The 22,570-nt window shown below is 52.0% G+C and overlaps 1 protein-coding gene across 4 annotated transcripts in view; it reads right to left on the bottom strand.

Moving 5' to 3' along the window:
* The window catches only part of GAS2L1 (growth arrest specific 2 like 1), a 37,777-nt gene that overhangs the window by 3,320 nt on the left and 11,887 nt on the right, over nucleotides 1-22,570 (bottom strand). For 3 of the 4 annotated variants that reach the window (XM_053280037.1, XM_053280036.1, XM_053280038.1), the window contains exons 3-5: nucleotides 7,402-7,509; nucleotides 5,684-5,780; nucleotides 3,327-3,711 (exon numbers count right to left, since the gene is read on the bottom strand). In XM_053280037.1, coding sequence (XP_053136012.1) covers nucleotides 3,327-3,711; nucleotides 5,684-5,780; nucleotides 7,402-7,509 — 590 coding nt within the window. The remainder of the gene's footprint in view (nucleotides 1-3,326; nucleotides 3,712-5,683; nucleotides 5,781-7,401; nucleotides 7,510-22,570) is intronic. The other variant, XM_053280040.1, reaches the window with a different exon arrangement.

Here is a 22,570-nt window from a genome sequence, read left to right on the forward strand (position 1 = left end):
CAACTGGCCCTCTCCACCCCCAACACAACATCCCTCCAGTGACTGTGGCTGGTGTCTATCTGAAGTTTCTTTTTAGATTGTGGGCCCTTCAGGGACAGGGAGCCAGCTTATTTGTTTATTTATTATTTCTCTGTGTAAACTGCCCTGAGCCATTTTTGGAAGGGCGGTATAGAAATCAAATGAATGAATGAATGAATGATAAACTTTGTTAGCTGCTCCATAACAAACTGATCTCTGGGTGACTCACAACACAGCATTAAAAGATCAAATAAAAACACATTAAATCTCAACAGACCAAAAAGGGGGGGGGTACAAAATACTATACAAAACAAAAATTTAAAAAAAGGTTTTAAATCAGTTTTAAAAATCAAATTTAAAAATTAAAATGTAAAAGGCCTGAGTGAACAAACCTGGCAACTAAAAGAACAAGCTGATGAAGCCAAGTGAACCTCACGGGGAGGCTAATCCATAAACGGGGTGCAACCACCAAAAAAGCCCTCTCCAGAGTAGCCGCCTGCCTCACCTCTTTTGGGAGGGGCACCCAGAGGAGGGCCTCCTAAGATCTTAAGGTCTGGGTCGGGACATATGGGGCAAGGTGCTCTCTCCGGTAACCTAGTCCCGAGCCATTTAGGGCTTTCAAGGTTGAAACCAGCACTTTGAATGCTGGTTTTAACTTTTCTCAGAGGCATCAGATGCCTCCGAGAAGCCCACAGGCAAGAGGTCTGTGCATGCCCTCTCTCCTGCTGCTGTTGCTCCCCTGCAACTGGTATTTAAAGGCTTCTTGCCTCTGAGGCTGGAGGTGGCCCACAGCCACCAGATTAGTAGCCATGGATAGCCCTGTCCTCCATGAATCTGTCTAAGCCCCTTTTCAAGCCATCCAAGCTGGTGGCCATCACCACATCCTGTGGCAGAGAATTCCATAGATTAACGATGCACTGTGTGAAAAAGTCCTTCCTCTTGTCGGTCCTAAATTCCCTGAACTTCAGTTTCATGGGGTGACCCCTGGTTCTAGTGTGGTGAGAGAGGGAGAAACATTTCTGTCTGTCTACCCTCTCCAGTCCCTGCATGATTTGATACACCTCGATCATGTCTCCCCGTAGTTGCCTCTTTTCCAAACTAAAAAGCCCAGATGCTGTAGCCTGGCCTCCTAAGGAAGGTGCTCCGGACACCACTGGACACAGATTGTGCATTAAACATACCATGCAAATAGGGCTGAATTGGTTCAAGCGCCAAGAACTCCACTCTCAGTTGTGTGCCTGTTTCACCTTCCTGCTTTTTTTTTTTAATCCTGTGGCTTTCAAACTGGCAGGCGTGTGTTGTAAAAATGTTCAAACACAATGCGCCCCCTCTCCAATTGTTATCACTGCGTTTTCTTATTAGAGCTGCAGGCAGAAGAGTTCAACAGGGCCTGCCTCGACAGAAAGGGGCTGCGTGTGGTCGGGGTCCCCTTCGTCAATCTTTCCTGGCATGCAAACAATTGTGATGGATGGATAAATGTTGTGCGCTCAGCGGAACACTCGAAGAGGAAACAGGAAACAGGAAGGCTGAGACGACTCAAAAGGCAGAAGCTGATAAGGCAGCATAAAAATACTCAGCCAACAGGAGTCGAGGCAGAAATGACCTGAAAAGCCGGCCTTACACCAACACTGACCAGCAGAAAGACACACTTCCTGCCCTGGATGCCTTTTAGAGTTCAGTCTTTTCTCACCCCTCCGCATTCATCCTTGCCTGGTTTTCCTCTCCTAAATACAGGACAACACCGTAGAACTGGGAAAGGTGCCTGGGAGAGAGAGCTTTGAGAACTGGGAGAAAGAGCTGGTCTGGGAGGAGAGCTGGTCTTGTGGTTGCAAGCATGACTTGTCCACTTTGCTAAGCAGGGTCCGCCCTGGTTGCATATGAATGGGAGACTAGAAGTGTGAGCACTGGAAGAGATTTCCCCCTAGGGGATGTGGGGCTGCTCTGGGAAGAGCAGGAGGTTCCAAGTTAGAGCAAAGAGAGATTCCAGCCTGCAACCTTGGAGAAGCCGCTGCCAGTCAGGGTAGACAATACTGAGCTAGATGGACCAAGGGTCTGACTCAGTATATGGCAGCTTCCTACGTTCTTACCGAGACGATCAGGGGCCTGGAGCACCTTCCTTAGGAAGCAGGGCTACAGCATCTGGGGTTCTTTCGTTTAAAAAAAAGAGGTGTAAAAAAAGGGGAGACATGATATATACAATTATGCATGGTGTAGAGAGAGAGAAATTCTTCTCCCTCTCTCACAACACTAGAACCAGGGAGTCCATCCCATGGAACTGACGGCCAGGAATTTTAGGATCAACGAAAGGACGTACATTTTCACACAGGGCATCATTGATCTATGAGATTCTCTGCCAGGGGATGTGGTGGCAGCCACTAGCCTGGATGGGTTTAAGAAGGGCTTAAGACAAATTCATGGAGGACAGGGCTATCCATGGCTACTAGTCTGCGGGCTATAGGCCTTCAACTCCTGCCTGTAGGCTTCCAGCGGCATCTGGTGGGCCACTGTGTGAAACAAGATGCTGGACTAGATGGGCCTCCTTGGGCCTGATCCAGCAGGGCTGTTCTTAGGGGAGAACCAGGTCTCTTAGTGATCAAATGTGCCATAGAAAAAGAACCACAGTATAGTATTCTGGGAATTATACCACTTCAGAATGCAGGGAGGATTTGATCGGCCGGGATGTGACCCCTTCCCAGCTGGCAGCTGCTGGAGATCAGGCATTTTGCCAGGTCTACTCATCACCTGTCAATGAGGAGCAAGTTACATCCAGTGAAGCAGTGTGGTGTAGTGGTTAGAGAAGGGGTGGGCAAACTTAGCATTCCAGCTGCTGTTGAACTACAACTCAACAGCTGGAGTACCAAGTTTGCCCATCCCTGGTTTAGAGTGTTAGCCAGGACTGGGGAGACCCGGGTTCGAATCCCCGTTCAGCCCTGAAACTCACTGGGTGACTCTGGGCTAATCGCGTCTCTCTCAGCCTAGCCTACCTCACAGGGTTGTTGGGAGGAGAAACATAACCATGCCCACCGCTCGGGGCTCCTTGGAAGAAGAGCAGGCTATGAAGGTAAAGCGAAATACATTCATGCTGACGGGATCTCGTATTTGTCTGACTGGATCGAATATTCGTCGGATAGGCTCTTGCAGTCGTTTCTGTCCTCCGCAGCACAGGCGGACGCCCACTCCTGCCTCCTGCACGGACAGGGCTTTTCGCTTCACGGCTTTCGCGCACAACTACAAACCCGGGAAGATCAGCCCTGCCTCATCACATCAGACCAACCAGGAGGCCGCGAGTTGCTCTTGGCACATTCTACCTGAGGCTGTTGGTCCCGCGGGCATCGCCGAGGTCTCGATGGGCCGAGGCTGCTGGTCCCCTCAAGGGGCTGGCGGCGCTCTGGGCAGACGGGCCGGGCCGCGTCGGGAGACCCTCCTGCTTCACCGCGGAGCTGGGCGCCTGCCTCGGAGTGCCGGGGTCTCCGGCTGACTTGGCTGGGTAGCCAGGACGGCTCGCCTTGGGGTGACCCCCGTCCCCTCCGGCCCAGAGACGCTTGTCCCCCATACGGAGGGGTTCGGGGGGCTTATGCACGCCCATCGCTTCAGCCCGGCGCTGGGCGCTGGGGCTGGCGGCTTGGGGACTGCCAGGGCTCACCATCTTCTGGGGCGAAAAACCAAGCCCTCGGTTCTGCGTGAGGCGGTGAGCTGAAAAAGAGGGAACCAGAATTAGGGGAGGGGGGTAGAGCGACAGGAAAAACGCCACCCTCCTGTGCACAAGGATGGCGAGTGTGTGTGGGGGGGGGAACTACTGCTTCCCAGAGATCTTTCCAAACCCAAGATTTAGAACAGTTGCCCCCTTGGCATTTGGGGCCAGCGAGCTCATCCTTCTGGCCACCAGACAGGCAAACTGGGCTCTCTGTTTCTTGCAGGCCACAAATAACTAACGGTGGTGGGCAAGTGTAAAAGATTCTTAGGGACTAGTAACTTGCAGCACATTTCTGCAAGTTTATTGAGCAGGCTGTTCTGAACCCAGGGGTTCTGAACCCTGGGTCTCCAGATGTTGTTGGGCTACCAACTCTCATCCTCCCCGGACACCATGGCTCAAAAGATGGGAGCTGTAGTCCAACAACATCTGGGGGACCCATGTTTGAGAACCTTTGTCTTAGGGATGTGCAAAAAATCAACCGAATCAATTTGAATCGATCTGACTCGTAACTGCTTGCACAGAATGGGATTCGTTCTGATTGATTCAAATTTGGGCAAATTTGAATCGAATTCCGAGTGAATTCGATTCGAGTTCAGGCAAATTTGAATAGATTTTAACAAATCCCATTCTGTGCAAGCAATTTTGAGTTGAATCCATTCTAATTCAAATCGATCTGATCAAACCTTTCTCACATCCCTACTTTGTCCCAACCCTGATGAGAGACCGACCGCTACGGATGCAACGGTGTTGCAGAGGAGAAGAAAATTCAACTATTTGGCATGTTATTAGGCCTCCACATAGCCCATGAACCAGGCCCACAGATATTTGGTTATCGGTACCATTTCAGGGGACAAATGCTCATAGTGATTTTTGGCAACACATCTGCCCCCAACTTTGGAGATCTTTGGAGGAGGTTTCTACCGATTTCCATTTCCATTCCTCTGACAACATTGATCAAGCATTGCAGTAGTTTTTTGTGGTTTTAACCCACAAGCTTTTAAAGCACTATTGCTTTAAAATATGGACAGCAACATCCCTGGCTGAACCTTGCAAGATCTGAGCCGAGTCTGATTTTAAAGAGCAAGTTTCTAGCCCTTCAGGTTGCAAAGCTATGCTTCCTGGTGTGTGGGCAATGCCATCCTGGAGGCAGAGGATATTGTGGCCTGGGGAACTCCAAGTCACACCCGTACAGCAATGAGCAGACATGGAAAGCTGCTTACTACTACGATAGGCCACAAGGAGGCGCTCTTGCAATGCTACAAACTTCTATCCTTTTGGGGAGATCTGGAGCACTGCGGGCTTGTGGTATCATCGCAATATTTGTGGATTTGCGACGGCGTGCAAATATCTTAGGGAAGTTGATGGAGCAAGTTAACACCCAGACGGAGCTGATCTTGCAATAGCAAGCATGAATTGTGCCCTTTGCTAAGCAGGGTTTCCCCTGGTTTGCAATTCGATGGGTGACTACATGTGAACACCGTCTGCTGCAAGATATTCCCCATAGGGGATGGATAGGGAATCTCCTTGCCCCAAATACCTATGGTCTTATGATCTCAGGTTCAGTCCCTGGCAGCATCTCAAGGTAGGTCTGGGAAAGACTCCTGCCTGAAACCTTGAAAAAAATAAGAACATAGGAAGCCGCCTTATACTGAGTCAGACCCTTGGTGCATCTAGCTCAGTATTGTCTTCACAGACTGGCAGCGGCTTCTCCAAGGTTACAGGCAGGAATCTCTCTCAGCCCTATCTTGGAGGTGCCACCAGGGAGGAGGGAACTTGGAACCATTTTTTGCTCTTCCCAGAGCAGCTCCATCCCCTGAGGAGAATCTCTTCCAGTGCTCACATGTAGTCTCCCATTCAAATGCAAACCACAGTGGGCTCTGCTTAGCTAAGGGGACAAGTTCTGCTCGCTGCCTACCAGGGAGGTCTTGTTCCCTCCCCGCAGAACAGAGTCCCACGTCTCCACATACTTACAGAAGGACGGACATCGGCACGGATCGTGTTTGTCCAAGTAATGTTCCAGCGTATCCCATCCACCGCCCACTCGAACCATCACGTGGCTCCTCAGGACCTGTGGGGGCAACCAAAGCAGCATGTAGACGGTCCCTTTGGCACAAGGCAAATTTTAACACTGACCAGGAAAGGAGAGAGCAGAATATGCTGGGTAGGAAGCAGAGGGACCTGGCGGTTCAGCTGGACTCTAACTCAGGCCTGGCCAAAATTTGAATTTGCCCAAGGAGATCTGAATTCGAATCCTGCTCTCAGACATGGAGTTCACACCTTGGGCAACTCGCCCTCTCTCAGCCTAACCTACCTCACAGGGCCGTTGTAATGATAAAAAATGAGGAGAGGGAATCGTATGACACTCTGAGCTCCTTGGAAAATGCGCAGGATAGAAGGATAATCATTTTACATAGAATATTGGGTTTCCCCCCCCGGCATGGATCGATTTGTTGTATACGATAAACTAGGAGGCAAGATTCTTGCTCCACAATATAGATTCAAGGGAGGAGAGCTGGTCTTGTGGTAGCAAGCATGAATTGTCCCCTTTGCTAAGCAGGGTCCACCCTGGTTTGCACTTGGATGGGTGACTACATGTGAGCGCTGTAAGAGATTCCCCTGAGGGGATGCAGCCAGAGCTCAATGGAAGAACATCTGCTTGCCTGCATGCAGAAGGCCCCCGGTTCAATCCCTGGCAGCATCTCCAGGTAGGGCCGGGAAAGACTCCTGCCCGAAACCTCGAAAAGCTGCTGCCAGTCAGTGTAGACAATACTGAGCTAGACGGCTCAAGGGTCTGACTCGGTACAAGGCAGCTTCCTGTGTTCCTATTTCACTTGATCTGAAGTGAATTAAAACACTGCCAAATAGTTTCAAAAGCATAAAAATACTCAAAACCAGGGAAGTAACGCAAACCGGCTTGAGTCACATAATTCATACAGGTGGCAGAATAGAATTCTTCTTGATGCAGCATTTAAGTTCATTAGGTGCAAATATATACATACATACATATATACATATATACATATATACATATATATATATATATATATATATATATATATATATAAAATTTTATTTTTTAAAATTATAATAATGTATTTTATTGTTGTGGGCCGCCCCGAGCAGTAGTCTCTACTGGAGGGGCAGGGTACAGATATTTTAAATAAATATAATAAATAAATATAGATGCAGAGGGGCACCACCTGATCTACCTCACAGGGCTGTTGTGAGGAAGCAACAGGAAGACAACCTCTGTATACCACTCCAAGTTCCTTGGAGAACAGGGTGGGACGCAAAATGTAGCTGCAGAATCATAGAGCTTGGGACGGTCAGGAAGCCCTGGCCTCTTCAGCCTGAAAAGCAGCTGCCAGCCAGTGCAGACAGTTCTGAGTTAGATGGGCCAACGGCCTGACTCAGTAAGCAGCAGCTCCCTATTATCCTCTTAATTGGGAGGTGCCAGGGACTGAACCCGAGACCATTTGCAAAAATAAAGCATGTGTGCTGCTCTCCCTCTGTGCTCTGGGGAAAGGAAGGGGGAAGAGCTTCCTGGGATCCGCCCCATAAAAGCAGACAAGGAGCTCTCAAATGCTGCAGCTGAGTTCACGGAAGCAGGTGCCTGGGTGGGAGGAAAAGCAGGGAGAGTGCAGGGAGAAGGGGCAGAAAAGAGGAGACGTATCTGTAGAAGATCTTACTCGAACAAAGATCAGTGCGTTGGAGTCTCCCACTTTATATTTACCCTCTGAGACTTTGACCATGGGAAACTGAGACGGGCAGGTGCAATGGCCCAGGATTTCTCTTACCTAGAGGGGTGGGGGGGAGAGAGAGGAGGGAAGCAAAATCAGTGGTCAGCAGCAGGTGGAGAAGACAGAACAATGAGCCCATCACGGCATGGCCCGCACGCATCTATCTGCTGCCAACTTCTACTAGTACTTATAGGCCACTTTTCAATGGAAGCTTCCAAAGGGGTTCCCAAAGAAAAAGAAATGATAAATACAGCCGCCCCCTCACCAACCGCGAGGGTTCCGTTCCGGCAAAAGCCCGCAGTTGGCAAATCCGTGGTTGGCGAGCCTTTGAAATGAATGGGAAACCGGGGGTGAGGGGATCCGAGATCGCGGGGAAAACAAAAAATAAAAGGAAAAATTATTTTAAAGTATATCGGCAAAAATCCCTTAATGTCACCAAGAGTCACCCAGAGGGACGAGCAAATGGAACCTTTGGAAATTTATTGGAACCCCACCCCGCCAAATCACTCAAAGGCACTTTAAATCGTGAGGAGTGGGCAAGGGGAATTCAGCAAGAGGAATGAGCGGATCGAAACCCAGAATCCCCCAAAATCGCTAACTGCCCCCAAACCCCTAAAAAGCCCTTGCCAACCGTGGATACTCGAGCCGTGGTTGGCGAGAGCGGACACAATTTCCCATCCGCGGATACACAAAACCACGGTTGGCGAGAGATGGCTGTACATAAGACGGCTTCCTGTCCCCAAAGAGCTCACAATCGAAGAAGAATCCAGCTTGAGGGTTTCCCAACCGTGAGTTGTTAGACTACAACTCTCATTGTCTCATTTGGGAATGTCCCTATGTTAGTGACAGTGGATGATGGGAGTTGTAGTCCAGCATCTGGTGACCCAAGGATGGGGATGTCTGAGCCAGCTCAGCTCCTTGAAGGAAGAGTGGGATATAAATGTAACAAACAAACAAACAATAAATAAAAATAAATGTGACAGGCGTTTCCAGCCCTGGTCCCCAGATGATGTTAGGCTCCAATTTCCAAACGTCCCCAGCAAAAACAGCCTTTGGCCTTGATGGAAGAAATAAACTTGGTTGCCATCCACATTTGATGGCTATTCGGAATAAAATAGCCCCATCTTTCACCTTATGGTGCAGCGGGGAAATGACTTGATTAGCAAGCCAGAGGTTGCCGGTTCAAATCCCCGCTGGTGTATTTCCCAGACTACGGGAAACGCCTCTATCGGGCAGCAGCGATAGAGGAAGATGCTGAAAGGCATCACCTCATACTGTGCGGAAGGAGGCAATGGTCAACCCCTCCTGTATTCTACTAAAGACAACCACAGGGCTCTGTGGGCACCAGGAGTCGAAATTGACTCAACGGCACACTCTACCTTTACTTCATCTTTCCTTATTTCATTACACCTATTTTATTTATGACCTTTGCTTCTACAACTTAACGATGCTTTAGGATCTCACTTTGCTCTGGCATCTCGGACACAAAGATGAGAGAGGAGGTTAATTATAAATCTGTGTTGCAGCAACATTAGATCAAAGAAGAAGCAGTCAACACATGTGTACGCGGTCGCTAGCTGTGTATTAAGAGAAGACGGGCAGGCTGACGTGTACCTCCAAGTTATGATTTTTGTGTAGGCATGGGAAATTTCAGGACCAAAAAAAAGAAGAAGAAGAAGAAGAAAAAGAGGTGATCCACATCCAGAGTTCGACTCTTTTCTTATCTTACAGTCTGTAGGTAAGCCCACGAGCCAGAGACAGCCATACCCTGAAACGTGGAGATGTTGCCGAGTCCTGCTTTGAAAACCCGCTCAAAACAAGGAAGCGCCACACCCCGCCTGCCGCTGGAGATCTTGGCTGGAAGCCATTTCCAATTTCCATTATTTATGACCCCCCGATTCGTGGAGCTATTGCCACAACCAGAAGAAAAAAAGAGCAAGGCAAACGCAACGCCCTGACAGCCGCTGGGGCTTTGCTGCTTCTCAGCTCTTAGGAACACAGGGAGCAGCCTTCTACTGAGTCAGACCACTGGTCCGTCAAGCTCAGGATTGTCTACACTGACTGGCAGCAGCTCTCCAAGGATTCAGGCCGGAGTCTCTCCCAGCCCTGTCTGGAGATGCTGCCAGGGAGGGAACCTGGCAGCTCCTGCCAGCTCTTAGAACTGCATCCAACACCCACAGGAGAAGGTAGCTTTGCTTTCCCACCTGGTTTGTGAGACAACAACACCCCCACACTCTGCCCCACATAGACACTGAAGAGACAGTCTGTAGGACCTTTGAGAACCTGTGTGTACACCAAGCGTCGAAAAAGAGAAAGAAAAAAATAAAAATAAAAATACTTGGGGTTGTTGTTCAGTGATTTCCATGCAGAAAGTCCCAGCTGGAAAGCCTGGCAGTATCTCCAGGTAGGGCTGGGAAAAACCCCAACCTGAAACCTTGGAGAGCTGCTGCCAGCCAGTGTTGACAATACCGAACCAACCATCTGACTCAGCAGAAGGCAGCATCCACAGCTCAGAGGTCAAGCAGCCTTGCTTTGCACGCAGAAGCTCCAAGGTTCAATCCCCAGGCACAGCACTTCCAGGCAAAGCTGAGAAAGACCCCTGTTTGAAACTGAGGAGAGCTGCTGCCAGTCAGTGCAGACCATACTGAGCCAGAGGGTCCAAGGGTCTGACTCAGTGGGCAGCAGCTTCATAGGTTCACCAGGAGTGTCCAGGGTTTGGTGGTGGAGCATCTGCTTTGCGTGCAGAACATCCCAATTTCAAACATGGAGTCTCCAGGTGGGGATGTGAAAGAGCCCTTCCCAAAAGGTATTTTCACTTTTTCCAAAAAGAGAAAAATAACAAGGCCACAAAGGGCCAGGGGGCGGTTGGGAAAAGAAAAAGCTTTTTCTTTTCCCTGAATGGAGCAAACTCAATCTGTGGAATTTTACAAGCTCTGTTTCTAATACCTCTCTTCCTGAGAGAAAGTGGAATTTTCCTCCAGTGGAAATAAAAAAAATGACCGCAGCTTTTCCACATTTGCTCCCTCCACTCCGGAAAGCAGGGATGAGAATCTCTGGACTGGCTTTTGTCACAAGGCCTGCGTCACGGCAGGGCTGACCGTGGACATTTGGGTGCCTGGCGGGGAGGGGGGGACTTAAAGCCCCCACCCACACAACTAGTAGTGAACTTGGGGCACAATTCTCCAGGGTGTGATGCTGCAAACATGAAACGAACAGGAGCTGCCCCGGAGGAGCACCATCTATTTTCAACAGGGCTTCTACAGGGGAACCTCTGCCTGCCCGTGTCCAAGCGTTTTTTAAGGTTTAAGGTCCACTCTGCACCCACAGTGGACCTAATTGGCACCCAGGTCAACTTAACCACATACGAACAGCCCTGCTGGATCAGGCCCAAGGAGGCCCATCTAGTCCAGCAACCTGTTTCCCACAGTGGCCCACCAGATGCCTCCGAGAAGCCCACAGGCAAGAGGTCTGTGCATGCCCTCTCTCTTGCCGCTCCTGCTCTCCTGCAACTGGGATTGAGAGGCATCGTGCTTGTGAGGCGAGAGGTGGCCTATAGCCCTCAGATTAGTAGCCATTGATAGGCCTGTCCTCCAGGAATTTATCTAAACCCCTTTTAAAGCCATCCAAGCTAGTGGCCACCACCACATCCTGTGGCAGAGAGTTCCACAGGTTAATTATGCACCAGGTGAAAAAGCATTTTTTGTCGGGCCTGAATTTCCTGAATGACCCCTGGTTCTAGTGTTGTGAGAGTGGGTAGGAAATTCCTCTGTCCACTCTCTCTATTCCATGCATCACTTTATACACCTCGATCATGTCTCCCGGCAGTCGCCTCGTTTCCAAACGAGTCCCAGATGCTGCAGCCGTGCCTCATAAGGCACTTCCGGATGCGGCCGCCTTATCTCACTTCATAGTCACCCGCCTCCGTACCTGAGCCGTCGGCCGAGTCCAGCTATTGGTCCATCTAGCTCAGGACTGACTACTCTGACTGGCAGCAGCACTCTAAGGTTTCGGGCAGGAGACTTTTCCAAGCTGACCGGAAGATGCTGCCAGGGACTGACCATCACTGAGCTTTGGCCCATCTCCAAGAGAGCAGGCCACACCCTTGGTCCATCTGGGCGCTTTCCAGATCAGACCCTGCAATGGGGTCATGACGTATCTGCCAAGTGTGCTTCCGCACTTCCTGTGTTGTGACACCACAGTCCCTATGCGGTCAGCAGGGTGCCGTTCGCATTTCCGGTGCCTCGTTTCGGATTTAATCGCTGCAATTTATTGCTATCACATCGTATGTCTGGCGTAAAAAGGTGGCTGCATTTTCTGGTGGTTCGTTTCCGTGAGACTGCTCCCCCTGCTGGACACCTTGCTATTTACACTGAACGGAAGCATTTTGCTGCTGTTGAGCGGGTAGCCTGGAAAATGCCCTGACCGCAGCTGTCTGGGAGCTCCAGCCAGGGTCTTTCCCAGCCCCTGAACCTCGGATCTTCGACAAACGAAAACAGCGACTTTGCCAGTGACTAAATGTAACTTTGTCTTTGTTTATCTCCTCCCCTCAACTGGGGGGAAGGGAGCTGGTCTTGTGGTAGCGAGCATGGATTGCCCCCTTTGCTAAGCAGGATCCAATTTGGTTTGCATTTGGATGGGAGACTACATGTGAACAGTGTAAGATACTGGCCAGAGCTCAGTGGAAGAGCCTCTGCATGCTTCGTGGTCTCCAGTTCAATTCCTGGCAGCATCTCCAGGAAGGCCTGGGAAAGACTCCTGCCTGAAACCTTGGAGAGCTGCTGCCAGTCAGAGTAGTCAATCCTGAGCCAAACTGATCAAGGGTCTGACTCGGTATAAGGCAACTTCCTCTGTTTCTAGGAGTTTCTTCCGAAGCTACAGAGCATCACTTTTAGACTAGTGTCCATGCCTGTGTCCAATTTCGATCTGAATACGCACCACGTTTAAACTGCAATGTCCTCCAGTGCTCAGTCGTTTTCCAAGAGGAAAATGAAATCTGAGGGTTGCAGCCATTCACCATGGACAGATTCCTGCCCCCCCCCCCACAAGAGATGCAGAAACCACCCCAGAGACACAGCAAGCTGAGAAGGGCCCGCGTTGAACTGACTAGCAGTGGAGGGGGAAGACCAGCCTGCCACTCTCCCACGCCCAATGAAATCTGCTTGCAGAGATAAAGAGGCACCAGAGCTGCAGCTGCAGAGCTTGCTCAGCCCGGACGGCTACCAGAAGCACCGTTGGCACACTATGCGGACGGCAGCCAAAGAGAGGCAGGGACAGAAAGGAAATGGACACGCTGTCCCCGGTCCAGCGCGTCCAGTTCCAAACCTGCCTTGATTGATTAGGATTGTCCTGGAGGCTTTAAGAACATCAGATATAAATGTAAATAAGAGCCCTGCTGGATCAGGCCCAAGGAGGCCCATCTAGTCCAGCATCCTGTTTCCCACCACAGTGGCCCACCAGATACCTCCGAGAAGCCCACAGGCAAGAGGTGTGTCCATGCCCTCTCTCCTGCTGTTGCTCCCTTGCAACTGGGATTGAGTGGCATCTTGCCTCTGAGGCTGGAGGTGGCCTGTAGCCTTCATACTAGTAGCCATTGATAGACCTCTCCTCCATGAAGCTATCCAGACCCCTTTTAAAGCCATCCAGGTTGTTGGCTTATGGAAAGAGGAAGCTGCCATATACTGAGTCAGACCCTTGGTCCATCTAGCTCAGGATTGTCTACCCAGACTGGCAGCGGCTTCTCCAAGGCTGCAGGCAGGAGTCTCTTAGCCCGATCTTGGAGATGCTGCCAGGGAGGGAACTGGGAACCTTCTGCATGAAAACATGCAGATGCTCTTCCCAGAGCGTCCCCATTCCCCTGAGGGGAATATCATACAGTGCTCACACATGTCTCCCATTCAAATCTAAACCAGAGCAGACTCTGCTTAGCAAAGGGGACAATTCATGCTTGCCACCACAAGAACAGCTCTCCTGATTATATCTGTAAAATCAAGGAGGCCAGAAACATGCTCGTAAGAAGAACCCTGCTGGATCAGACCCAAGGCCTCTCTAGTTCAGCATCCTGTTTCCCACAGTGGCCCACCAGATGTCTCTGGGAAGCCCACAGGCAGGAGTTGAGGGCATGCCCCTCTCCTGATGTTGCTCCCCTGCAACTGGGATTGAGAGGCATCTTACTATATAGCCCTCAGACTAGTAGCCATTGACAGACCTCTCCTCCATGAATTTGTCTATAAGAACAACCAGAGAGGGATGGGTTAGAGCAGGGATGCACCGCTTTGGGCCTCTAGCCATTTTTGGACTACAATTCTCATAATCCCCAGCCACTGTGGTCAATAGAGATGATGGGAGTTGTAGTCCAATACCTGCAGGAAGAGAAGTCTCCTCTGCTAGAACACCTCTGTGCTGGTCTGGTGGTAGTAAGCGTGAATTGTCCCCTTTGCTAAGCAGGGTCTGCCCTGGTTACATAAGAATTGGAGACTCTTCCTTCTGGGGAAGTGTGACCCCATCCAGAACAGGCAGATCAAACTCATCTCCAGAGTTTTGACCCCACACAATGAGTACCTCCGTCTTATCTGGATTCAGTGTCAGTTTGTTATCACTCATCCAGCCCATTACCGCCTCCAGGCAGGCATTTAGGGAAATTATGCCAATGCCCAATGATGTTGGCATGGAGAAAAAGATTTGGGTGTCATCAGCATACTGATAACACCGTGCACCAAATCTCCTGATGATCTCTCCCAGCAGTTTCTCCCAGCGGTTAAACAACATCAGAGACAATATGTCTCCGCATGATGTGTACACTACGACTACTGCATATATGTATATACTGCTCTTCAACTAAAGTTCTCAAAGTGGTTTACATAGAAAAATAATAACAACACATAAATAAAGATGGCTCCCTGTCCCCAAAGGGTCCGCAACCTAAGAAGAAACACAAAGTAGACACCAGCAACAGCCACTAGAGGGATGCTGTGCTGGGGCTGGATAGGGCCAGTTGCTCTCCCCCTGCTAAACGTAAGAGAATCTCCACTTTGAAAAGACGGCTCTTGGCCCAGTTAGCAGGGCTGACTCTGCTCTGGTTGCAGCATCTCTCCTCTCCGGCCTGGCATTCTAGGGCCAACATCCCCCCCTGCAACAGCGGTGGATACAGCTTTGAACTGCCGCATTTGCTGGGCACGGTTTCCTGCCAAAGAGCCTTCCCTGCCAGAATTTCTGAATGCACATCGCTTTCTCTTCCAAGAAGAGGAGGACAATCCGACCCCACTGCGGCGTCCATTACGAAAACGCTTTCCGTGACCGGCAGATGCTGAGAATGACCCTGAGCGGCCGGGGAGCGGCTGACTTACTATATATAAAAGCATCATTGATAGAAAGATCTTTGCAGCAGAGAGGAAATTAACAGCCGAAATCCCAGGTCATGCTCGGCTTAATCCCCGGGAGCCGATAACGCGGCCCCCACTTCTCTCACGCTGCTCCCCACGTTGCCGCGATTTCGCCGCCGCACATGTGCCCCAGCTGGGCAAGCACATGTGTCCAGCGGCATCGCTGCGGAGACCAGACCTCAAGAGATCCTGGCTGCCCGCCAGGGCCGGAGGGAGGAAAAAAGGAGAGGGCTGTATTTTTAGCCGTTTCTGGTCGCTCACGCAGGGTGCCGACAGCTCCCATATGGGGCGAAAGGGAAGCCGTCCAGCTGGGAACACTTAAGGGAGGGCGGCAATTCTAACCGCCCCAGCCGGCTTCTGCCACCCAAAGCCTTCCAGCCCCCAATGGCTTCCAGATCGGCCGGCAAAGGCGGGCTCGGAAGAGGCGTGACGAGCCCACAGAATAGCGCACAGCGCCAGGAAGTTGCAGACGCCAAACTCTGCTAGGTCTGCTCAGTCACACTCATGTTCCCCATTATTACTATTATTATTTTTTACATTTTATGTCCCGCTCTCCCTCCAAGGTGCCCAGAGCAGTGTACTACATACTTGAGTTTCTCCTCACAACAACCCTGCGAAGTAGGTTAGGCGGAGAGAGAAGCGACTGGCCCAGAGTCACCCAGCAAGTCTCATGGCTGGATGGGGATTTGAACTCGGGTCTCCCCGGTCCTAGGCCAGCCCTCTAACCACTACACCACGCTGGCCCTTAGGCTTTCCTCGCCAGCCCGGACAGCTCCCAACAGGCACCAATGTTTGAAACTCGTCCCAACGGCGGGCGACCTGGAGCAGAGCTTACATGAGTTCAGAGGGGACAGCAGCCTGTGGGGAACCCAAAGCAGCCCTGGAGGCAGTTTCTGGTATCCGACCCAGATCCAGATCGCAGTGCGACTACGATTACAGCGACTACAAATCTTTACATTTCAACCAAGTTCTTAAAGTGGTTTGCAAAGAAAAAGGATAAATAAACTTGCTTCCTGTCCCTGCAGCTATGACTACGACGGATATTTATATACCGCGCTTCAACAAAGTTCGCAAAGCGGCTGACCACCATCTTGTTCCCACCATCTTGTATTCAGAGGCAGACCCGAGTTCAAATCCCCACTCCGCCACAAAAACTCCCTAGGTGACTCTGCGCCAGCCACTTCTCCCTCGGCCTAACCCACCTCACAGGGTTGTTGTAAGGATCAACAGACCCAAGTGCACCCAAGTGAACCACTTGGGACTCCTCAGAGGAAGACCGGAGCAGAAGCAGAAAACTAAATGGAATAAAATCTGTTTGCTTCCACGCCTCTTTCAGAAGCTAGAGTGGGACAAAACAGAGAAAGAAAGAGAAACTGAAGAGAGCTGGTGTGGTGGGAGCAAGCGTAACCTGTCCCCTTCGCTAAGCAGAGTCCACTCTGGTTTGCATTTGGATGGGAGGCTTGGTGAGTGAGCACTGCAAGATATTCCCCTCCGGGGATGGAGCTGCTCTGGGAAGAGCATCTAGGTTCCAAGTTCCCTCCCTGGCAGCATCTCCAAGATTGGGCTGAAAGAGGTTCCTGCCTGCAACCTTGGAGAAGCTGCTGCCAGTCTGTGAAGACAATACTGAGCATGGTGGACCAAGGGTCTGACTCAGCAGATGGCAGCTTCCTATGTTCCTATGTTCCTCTTAGGGGAAGGGGGAAGACCATCTGCCTGCTTGCATGCAGAAGGTTCCGAGTTCCCTCCCCGGCAGCATCTCCCGATAGGGCTGAGGAAGACTCCTGTAACCCTGGAAAAGCCGCTGCCAGTCTGGGTAGACAATCCTGAGCTAGATGGACTGATGGCCTGACTCAGTATCCGGCAGCGTCCTCTGTTCCTAGAAATGAATGGTTCTTGTGAACAAATCCTGGACACGTGTGAAGATTTCCCCCTGCGAAACGTCTGGGACAGGCTGAGCGACTTGCATCCGGGCTGCCTCAAAGAGGAACCCAAGGAAGCAGGATCCTGTTCCCAGCTCCGCCTCTGCGATGCGGGCAATGCCCATAAAAGCCGAGGGCTGGTCGCGGAGCGGCGGGTCATTACAAAGCAGACAAATATGCTCCGGAGAGCTCTGCAAGAAGGAAGCCGGCTGCAGGCATCAGCAGACTGACACAGAAGGGTCCCTCTCTTCCCCTCACCGCCAGTGGAGAAAAGGTGGGGGGAGGAAGCCATAATGGGGGCGCACACATCTGCTCCCCCCACAGCTGCTGCTGCCGCCAGCAAAGTCACCGGGGCCCAAAGCACAACTTCTCACAATTCTTGCAACTGTTTGGTGACAATTGGACTCCGGGTTCCTAAGCCACTGAAGGTGCTCCAGGATAATCTTTAAGCAGCACATCTTTGGAATGGGGATGGGAACATAGGAAGCTGCCATATACTGAGTCAGACCCTTGGTCCATCTAGCTCAGTATTGTCTTCACAGGCTGGCAGCAGCTTCTCCAAAGTTGCAGGCAGGAGTCTCTCTCAGCCCTCTCTTGGAGATGCTGCCAGGGAGGGAACTTGGAACTCAGATGCTCTTCCCAGAGGGGCGGCTCCATCCCCTAATAAGAGGAATCTCTTCCAGTGCTGCTCACACTTCTAGTCTCCCTTTCGTATGCAACCGGGGCGGATCCTGCTTAGCTTAAGGGGACAAGTCAGGCTTGCGACCACAAGACCAGCTCTGTTTGGAGTTTCCTGGGAAATTTCCAGTCCCGAGATGGGGAGCGGGCACGGCCAGACAGCCCTGCAGGGAGACAGGGAGGGCTACCTGAGCAACGCAAGAACACATGAAAAGATTCCTTGGGGAGACGGAAACCCAAAGCATGCCACAGAGGCGGCCGCCTTATCCTGAGTCAGGCCATTGGTCCGTCTAGCTCGAGACCGTCTACACTGACTGGCAACAGCCTTCCAGGGTTGCAGGCAGGAGTCTCTCTCTGGCCTCCCTGGAGAGGCCGCCAGGGATTGAACCTGGGCCTTCTGCAGGGAAAGCAGGGAATCTAGCACCGGGTAGGGATGCTCCCAATGAACACGCGTCAGGCTGCTCCACGGATATTCGGACTGTCAACTCTGACGGGCAGCAGAGTTGAAAGATTCAGAGAGGAGCCTTTCCCAGACTGACCCGGAGGTGCCCCGGGGAACGGGCCAGAGGCTTCCGGCTTGCAGGGCATGGAACTGCACGGCCACTGAGCTCCGGCCGCTCCCACGGTACTGAGGCTCAGAATATAAATACGAGAAATATTTACATACCGCTTGGCAACCAATATTCCCAAAGCGGTTTACATCAGAATGAATGAATGAATGAAATGGCTACCCTCTCCCCAAAGGGCTCACAATCTAAAAAAGAAACATAGACACCAGCCACAGCAGGGATGCTGTGCTGGGGATGGGTAAGGCCAATTGCTCTCCTTATGCTAAATACAAGAGAAATTGCCACTTTAAAAGGGGGGTCTCTTTGCTCGGTTAGCAGGGGTTAGAAGCAACCTAGTCTGGGCCTCCTCAAGCCCTTTCCTCCCCACGGCCCGTGTGAACCCTTTGCACCACCCAAGGGAAGCCCACCCCTGGACAGAGAGGGCTGTGTCATCTCCACCCAAGGCCGGGGCGAGGCGGCATGATGCCCACGGCTCTGCCCTGCCCTCCTCCCCCAAACCCGGTGCCAACTCTTCCTCGGCACCCAACAGTGTCTCCTTTCAGAGGCGGCAGCTGCAGCCAGCCCCGGCCTCCTCTCTGCCAGCAGGGGACTTAGCCGGGAACCGGGGCAGGGAAGGGGGTGGAAATTAAAAAGCGCTCAGAGATTAGGGAGTCAGGAGAGGACAGCGCCAGCCACTCGCGCCCCCCCCCCCCCGGCCCCAACACACACAGCCGAGAGGGGCTTATTGAAGAGGACGCCCTAATCCAGATGCGATTCAGGACAAGCAGGGAGTGGAGATGTTCCTATGGGGGGGGGGGCGCATCTCACAAGCACGGGGGAAGCCATGCCCAGCACTGGACGGCGTGCCGGGTATCAGGTCCCCAGACGGACTCCGGCCGGGAGAAGACCCTCTTGCAGGAGGGTCACATGCCAGGATTTACATGACAGGTTCAGTGGACACGCGTGCTTCACCTTCTAAGCCAGGGTGGTATAGTGGTTAGAGCAGGGCTAGACATAGGAACATCAGAAGCTGCCATATACTGAGTCAGACCCTTGGTCCATCCTGCTCAGGACTGTCAACACGGACTGGCAGCGGCTTCTCCAAGGTGGCAGGCAGGAGTCTCTCTCAGCCCTATCTTGGAGATGCTGCCAGGGAGGGAACTTGGAACCTAGACGCTCTTCCCAGAGCGGCTCCATCATCCCCTGAGGGGAATCTCTTGCAGTGCTCACACATCAAGTCTCCCATTCATATGCAACCAAGGCAGACACTGCTTAGCTAAGGGGACAAGTCATGCTTGCTACCCCAAGACCAGCTCTCCTCTCCAGACAACTTCAGTCTGCCTGCAGACAACTCCAACCCCTGCTAACTGAGCAACGAGACACCTTTTTAAAGTGGTGATTCTCTTACATTTAGCAGGGGGAGAGCAACTGGCCCTATCCAGCCCCAGCTGGCCCTATCCCGCCCTATCCCTCCAGTGGCTGTTGCTGGTATCTGCCTTACGTTTCTTTTGCGGTTGTGAGCCTTTTGGGGTTTTCTGAAACGCACAACGGTCCTTTGGGATCCGGACATTTTGTCTCGGGATGCACATTTTAAAAAGCCCTGCCGGACAGGACGCAAAGATCCACATTCCCAGCAACCCCCCTGCAAACGGGTCCGAGAGGCAGACCGGATCCACAGCTACACAGTCGATGGAAGGCTCTCGCTCTGGAAACTGCCCCGGTGCTTCTGCGGCACGCCCTGGAACTCCATCTGGGAAAGGGATCCCCAAAGCCACACCAGCCCTACCGACCGACCTGCGATTACAGTCCAGGGAAAAATCTTTCCACAGCAGCTCAGCCACAGAGGCCGGCCAGGCTCCCGGCTGGCAGGCCCAGCCTAACCCGGAGGCTGTAATTTTGCCCTGAGCATAAGGGGCTGACCTCAGAGGAGAGCCGGGAAAAGAAGCCAGGGAAGACAGAGGCCCAAACACCCCCCATTCAGCTCTGAAGAGCCATCAAAACCACAACCGAGAAATTAAGAGACCCACACGCAGAGAGTGTGTTAGGGCAGGCATCTCAGGGGCGCTCCTGGTTCGGGAAGGAGGGGAGGTTTTGCAGGAACCAAGCATGGAGGGAGGGAACACGTCCCAGGAGCCTCAGCAACGCACAGCCAGGCCTGACCCGCCGACAAGGAAGATGTTCCCTGCAGGGGAAACCTCCGTGCGCCATCATTTTAATGACTAAGCCCAGAATTTATCTATCATCTTGCTTCCTTTAAAGCAGCACACAGGTTGGAGAGGAGAGCTGGTCTCGTGGCAGCCAGCATGAATCGTCCCCTTTGCTAAGCAGGGTCTGCCCTGGTTTGCATTTGAATGGGAGACCAGAAGAGCACCTGCCTGCTTCGTGCAGAAGGCTCCAAGTTCCCTCCCTGGCAGCATCACCACGATCGGGCGAGAGAGACTCCTGCCTGCAACCTTGCAGAAGCCGCTGCCAGTCTCTGTAGACAATGCTGAGTGAGATGGACCAAGGGTCTGACTTGGTAGAAGGCAGCTTCCTAAAGCATGAATTGTCCCCTGTGCTAAGCAGGGTCCACTCTGGTTTGCATCTGGATGGGAGACTGCATATGAGCGCTATGAGTTATTTCCCTTCGGGGATGGGGCCGTAGCTCAGTGGCAGAGAATCTGCTTGCAATGCAGAATGTCCCAAATTCATTCGCTGGCAGCTTCTCTAGGTAGGACTGGGACAGGCGCCTGCCTAAAACCTTGAAGGGTTGCTGCCAGTCAGTGTAGACACACTGAGATAGATAGACCAAGGGTCTGACTCGGGATATGGGGATGGGGCCCATTGCTCAGTAACAGAGCCTCTGCGTTGCTTGCAGAAAGTCCCCAGTTCCCTCCCTGGCAGCATCTCCAGGTAGGACTGGGAGTGACTCCGGCCTGTCATCTTGGAGAAGCTGCTGCCGGTCAGTGCAGACAATACTGAGCTGGATGGACCAAGGGTCTGACTCAGTAAATGGCAGCTTTCCATGCTAACCCTTGGCTAAGCCATGGCCAGTTTCAAGTCGGCAATGGTCTAGCTGAAGGCAGCCCACTAACTGCCGGCCATCAGCCTGCAGGCACAAACCCGTTCTAGAGTCCTCCCGTTCCCTGATCCTTGACGAACGAGAAATGGAACCGGGCAGCTTGCCTGTGCTCAGCATGGCCTTGCCAGATGGGCCGGTCCCACCTTGCCGAGAGCAGACACCGCTGCAAGTTTCCACTTGGGAAGCTCGACAAACCCAGAGGCCACGTCTCAGAATAACGTCGGCAACTTTGCCAAAGGCGCTCATTTCAGACTGGCAGGAGGAAGGGGCGGGGGGCAGAGAAAGATCACAGGCTGCTCTCTCGACTCATCCTGCCCCACAGGAAAATTACAGCCCCGCTGGGCAGACAGAGGACCGCTTATTACAGAATGACAGGCCGGGATGAAACGGAGAGCAGAGCTGGTCTCGTGGCTGCAAGCCTGACTTGCCCCCTCAGCTAAGCAGGGTCTCCCCTGGTTGCATTTGAATGGGAGACCACCTGTGTGAGCCCTGTAAGATAGTCCCCTCAGGGGATGGAAGCCGCTGCCAGTCTGTGAAGACAATGCTGAGCTAGATAGACCAAGGGTCTGACTCAGTAGATGGCAGCTTCCTAGGTTCCTATGATGGTCCCAAACAGCTTTGGCCACTGAGCGTTTGCCCTGACTGCTGAAACGTCCCTCTCTCCGGCTTTCCCTCTCTGCTGCCCAAATCATCCACCTCTGTCCTCACTCCTACGCCGGCCTTAAATCTCGACACTGGCTTCAACGCTTGTTCCAGACTGAGCGCCAACTTCTTGGCGACATCAAGAATCTCTGCTTTAGAGGAAGGGTCCCCAGATGTTGGACCCCCCAACATCCCTAGCCACAAAGGGATGATGGGTCCCCAGATGTTATTGGACTCCAACTCCCATAATCCCCAGCCCCAGTGGCCTTTGGTTGGGCATTATGGGGGCTGAAGTCCAATAACATCTGGGGACCCAACGTTGAGATCCCCTGCTCTAAAGCAATTGGGAGTTTTTGCTCCTGCGAATTGCCCAGGCACTGACCAGAGAGAGAGAGAGAGAGAGAGAGAGAGAGCATCCTTTATTCTCCGAGTGCGTCTTTTGCCAAGACATGTCACAATATTTACCTCCATCAGGAACAACACTGCAGCCACATGAATGGCCCTCTTATTCTCAGGTACAGGCCACTCTCAAAACAAGCTATTTGCTAGGTGTCCCAAGAGAAAGTTTATTAAAGGCCCACCCAGCAGCACCAAAATAAAAAGGTCGCCCGACTTTGGAGCCATCAAAAAGAAAAGAAAAATTGTGCCTCAAAAGGGCAGCTTTCACAGAGATCCAAGGCCGACCAACCAGCCTAAACTTGCAAACCAACACAAACATGTTTGCAAAACCAAAAGCTTGCAACATTCAGAGCTGAATGAGAACGACTGTCCAAAGCTGAAGGGAATCATAACTCTCCATCAGAATCCTGGCAGGCTGGAAGCCTTCCTTTGAGAATCCGCACTCGGAACCAAGAATAGGTTTCCAAATAAACCCATGAACCGGTCACAAAG

Source organism: Hemicordylus capensis, chromosome 15 (assembly GCF_027244095.1).
Source record: "Hemicordylus capensis ecotype Gifberg chromosome 15, rHemCap1.1.pri, whole genome shotgun sequence".
Taxonomy (NCBI): domain Eukaryota; kingdom Metazoa; phylum Chordata; class Lepidosauria; order Squamata; family Cordylidae; genus Hemicordylus; species Hemicordylus capensis.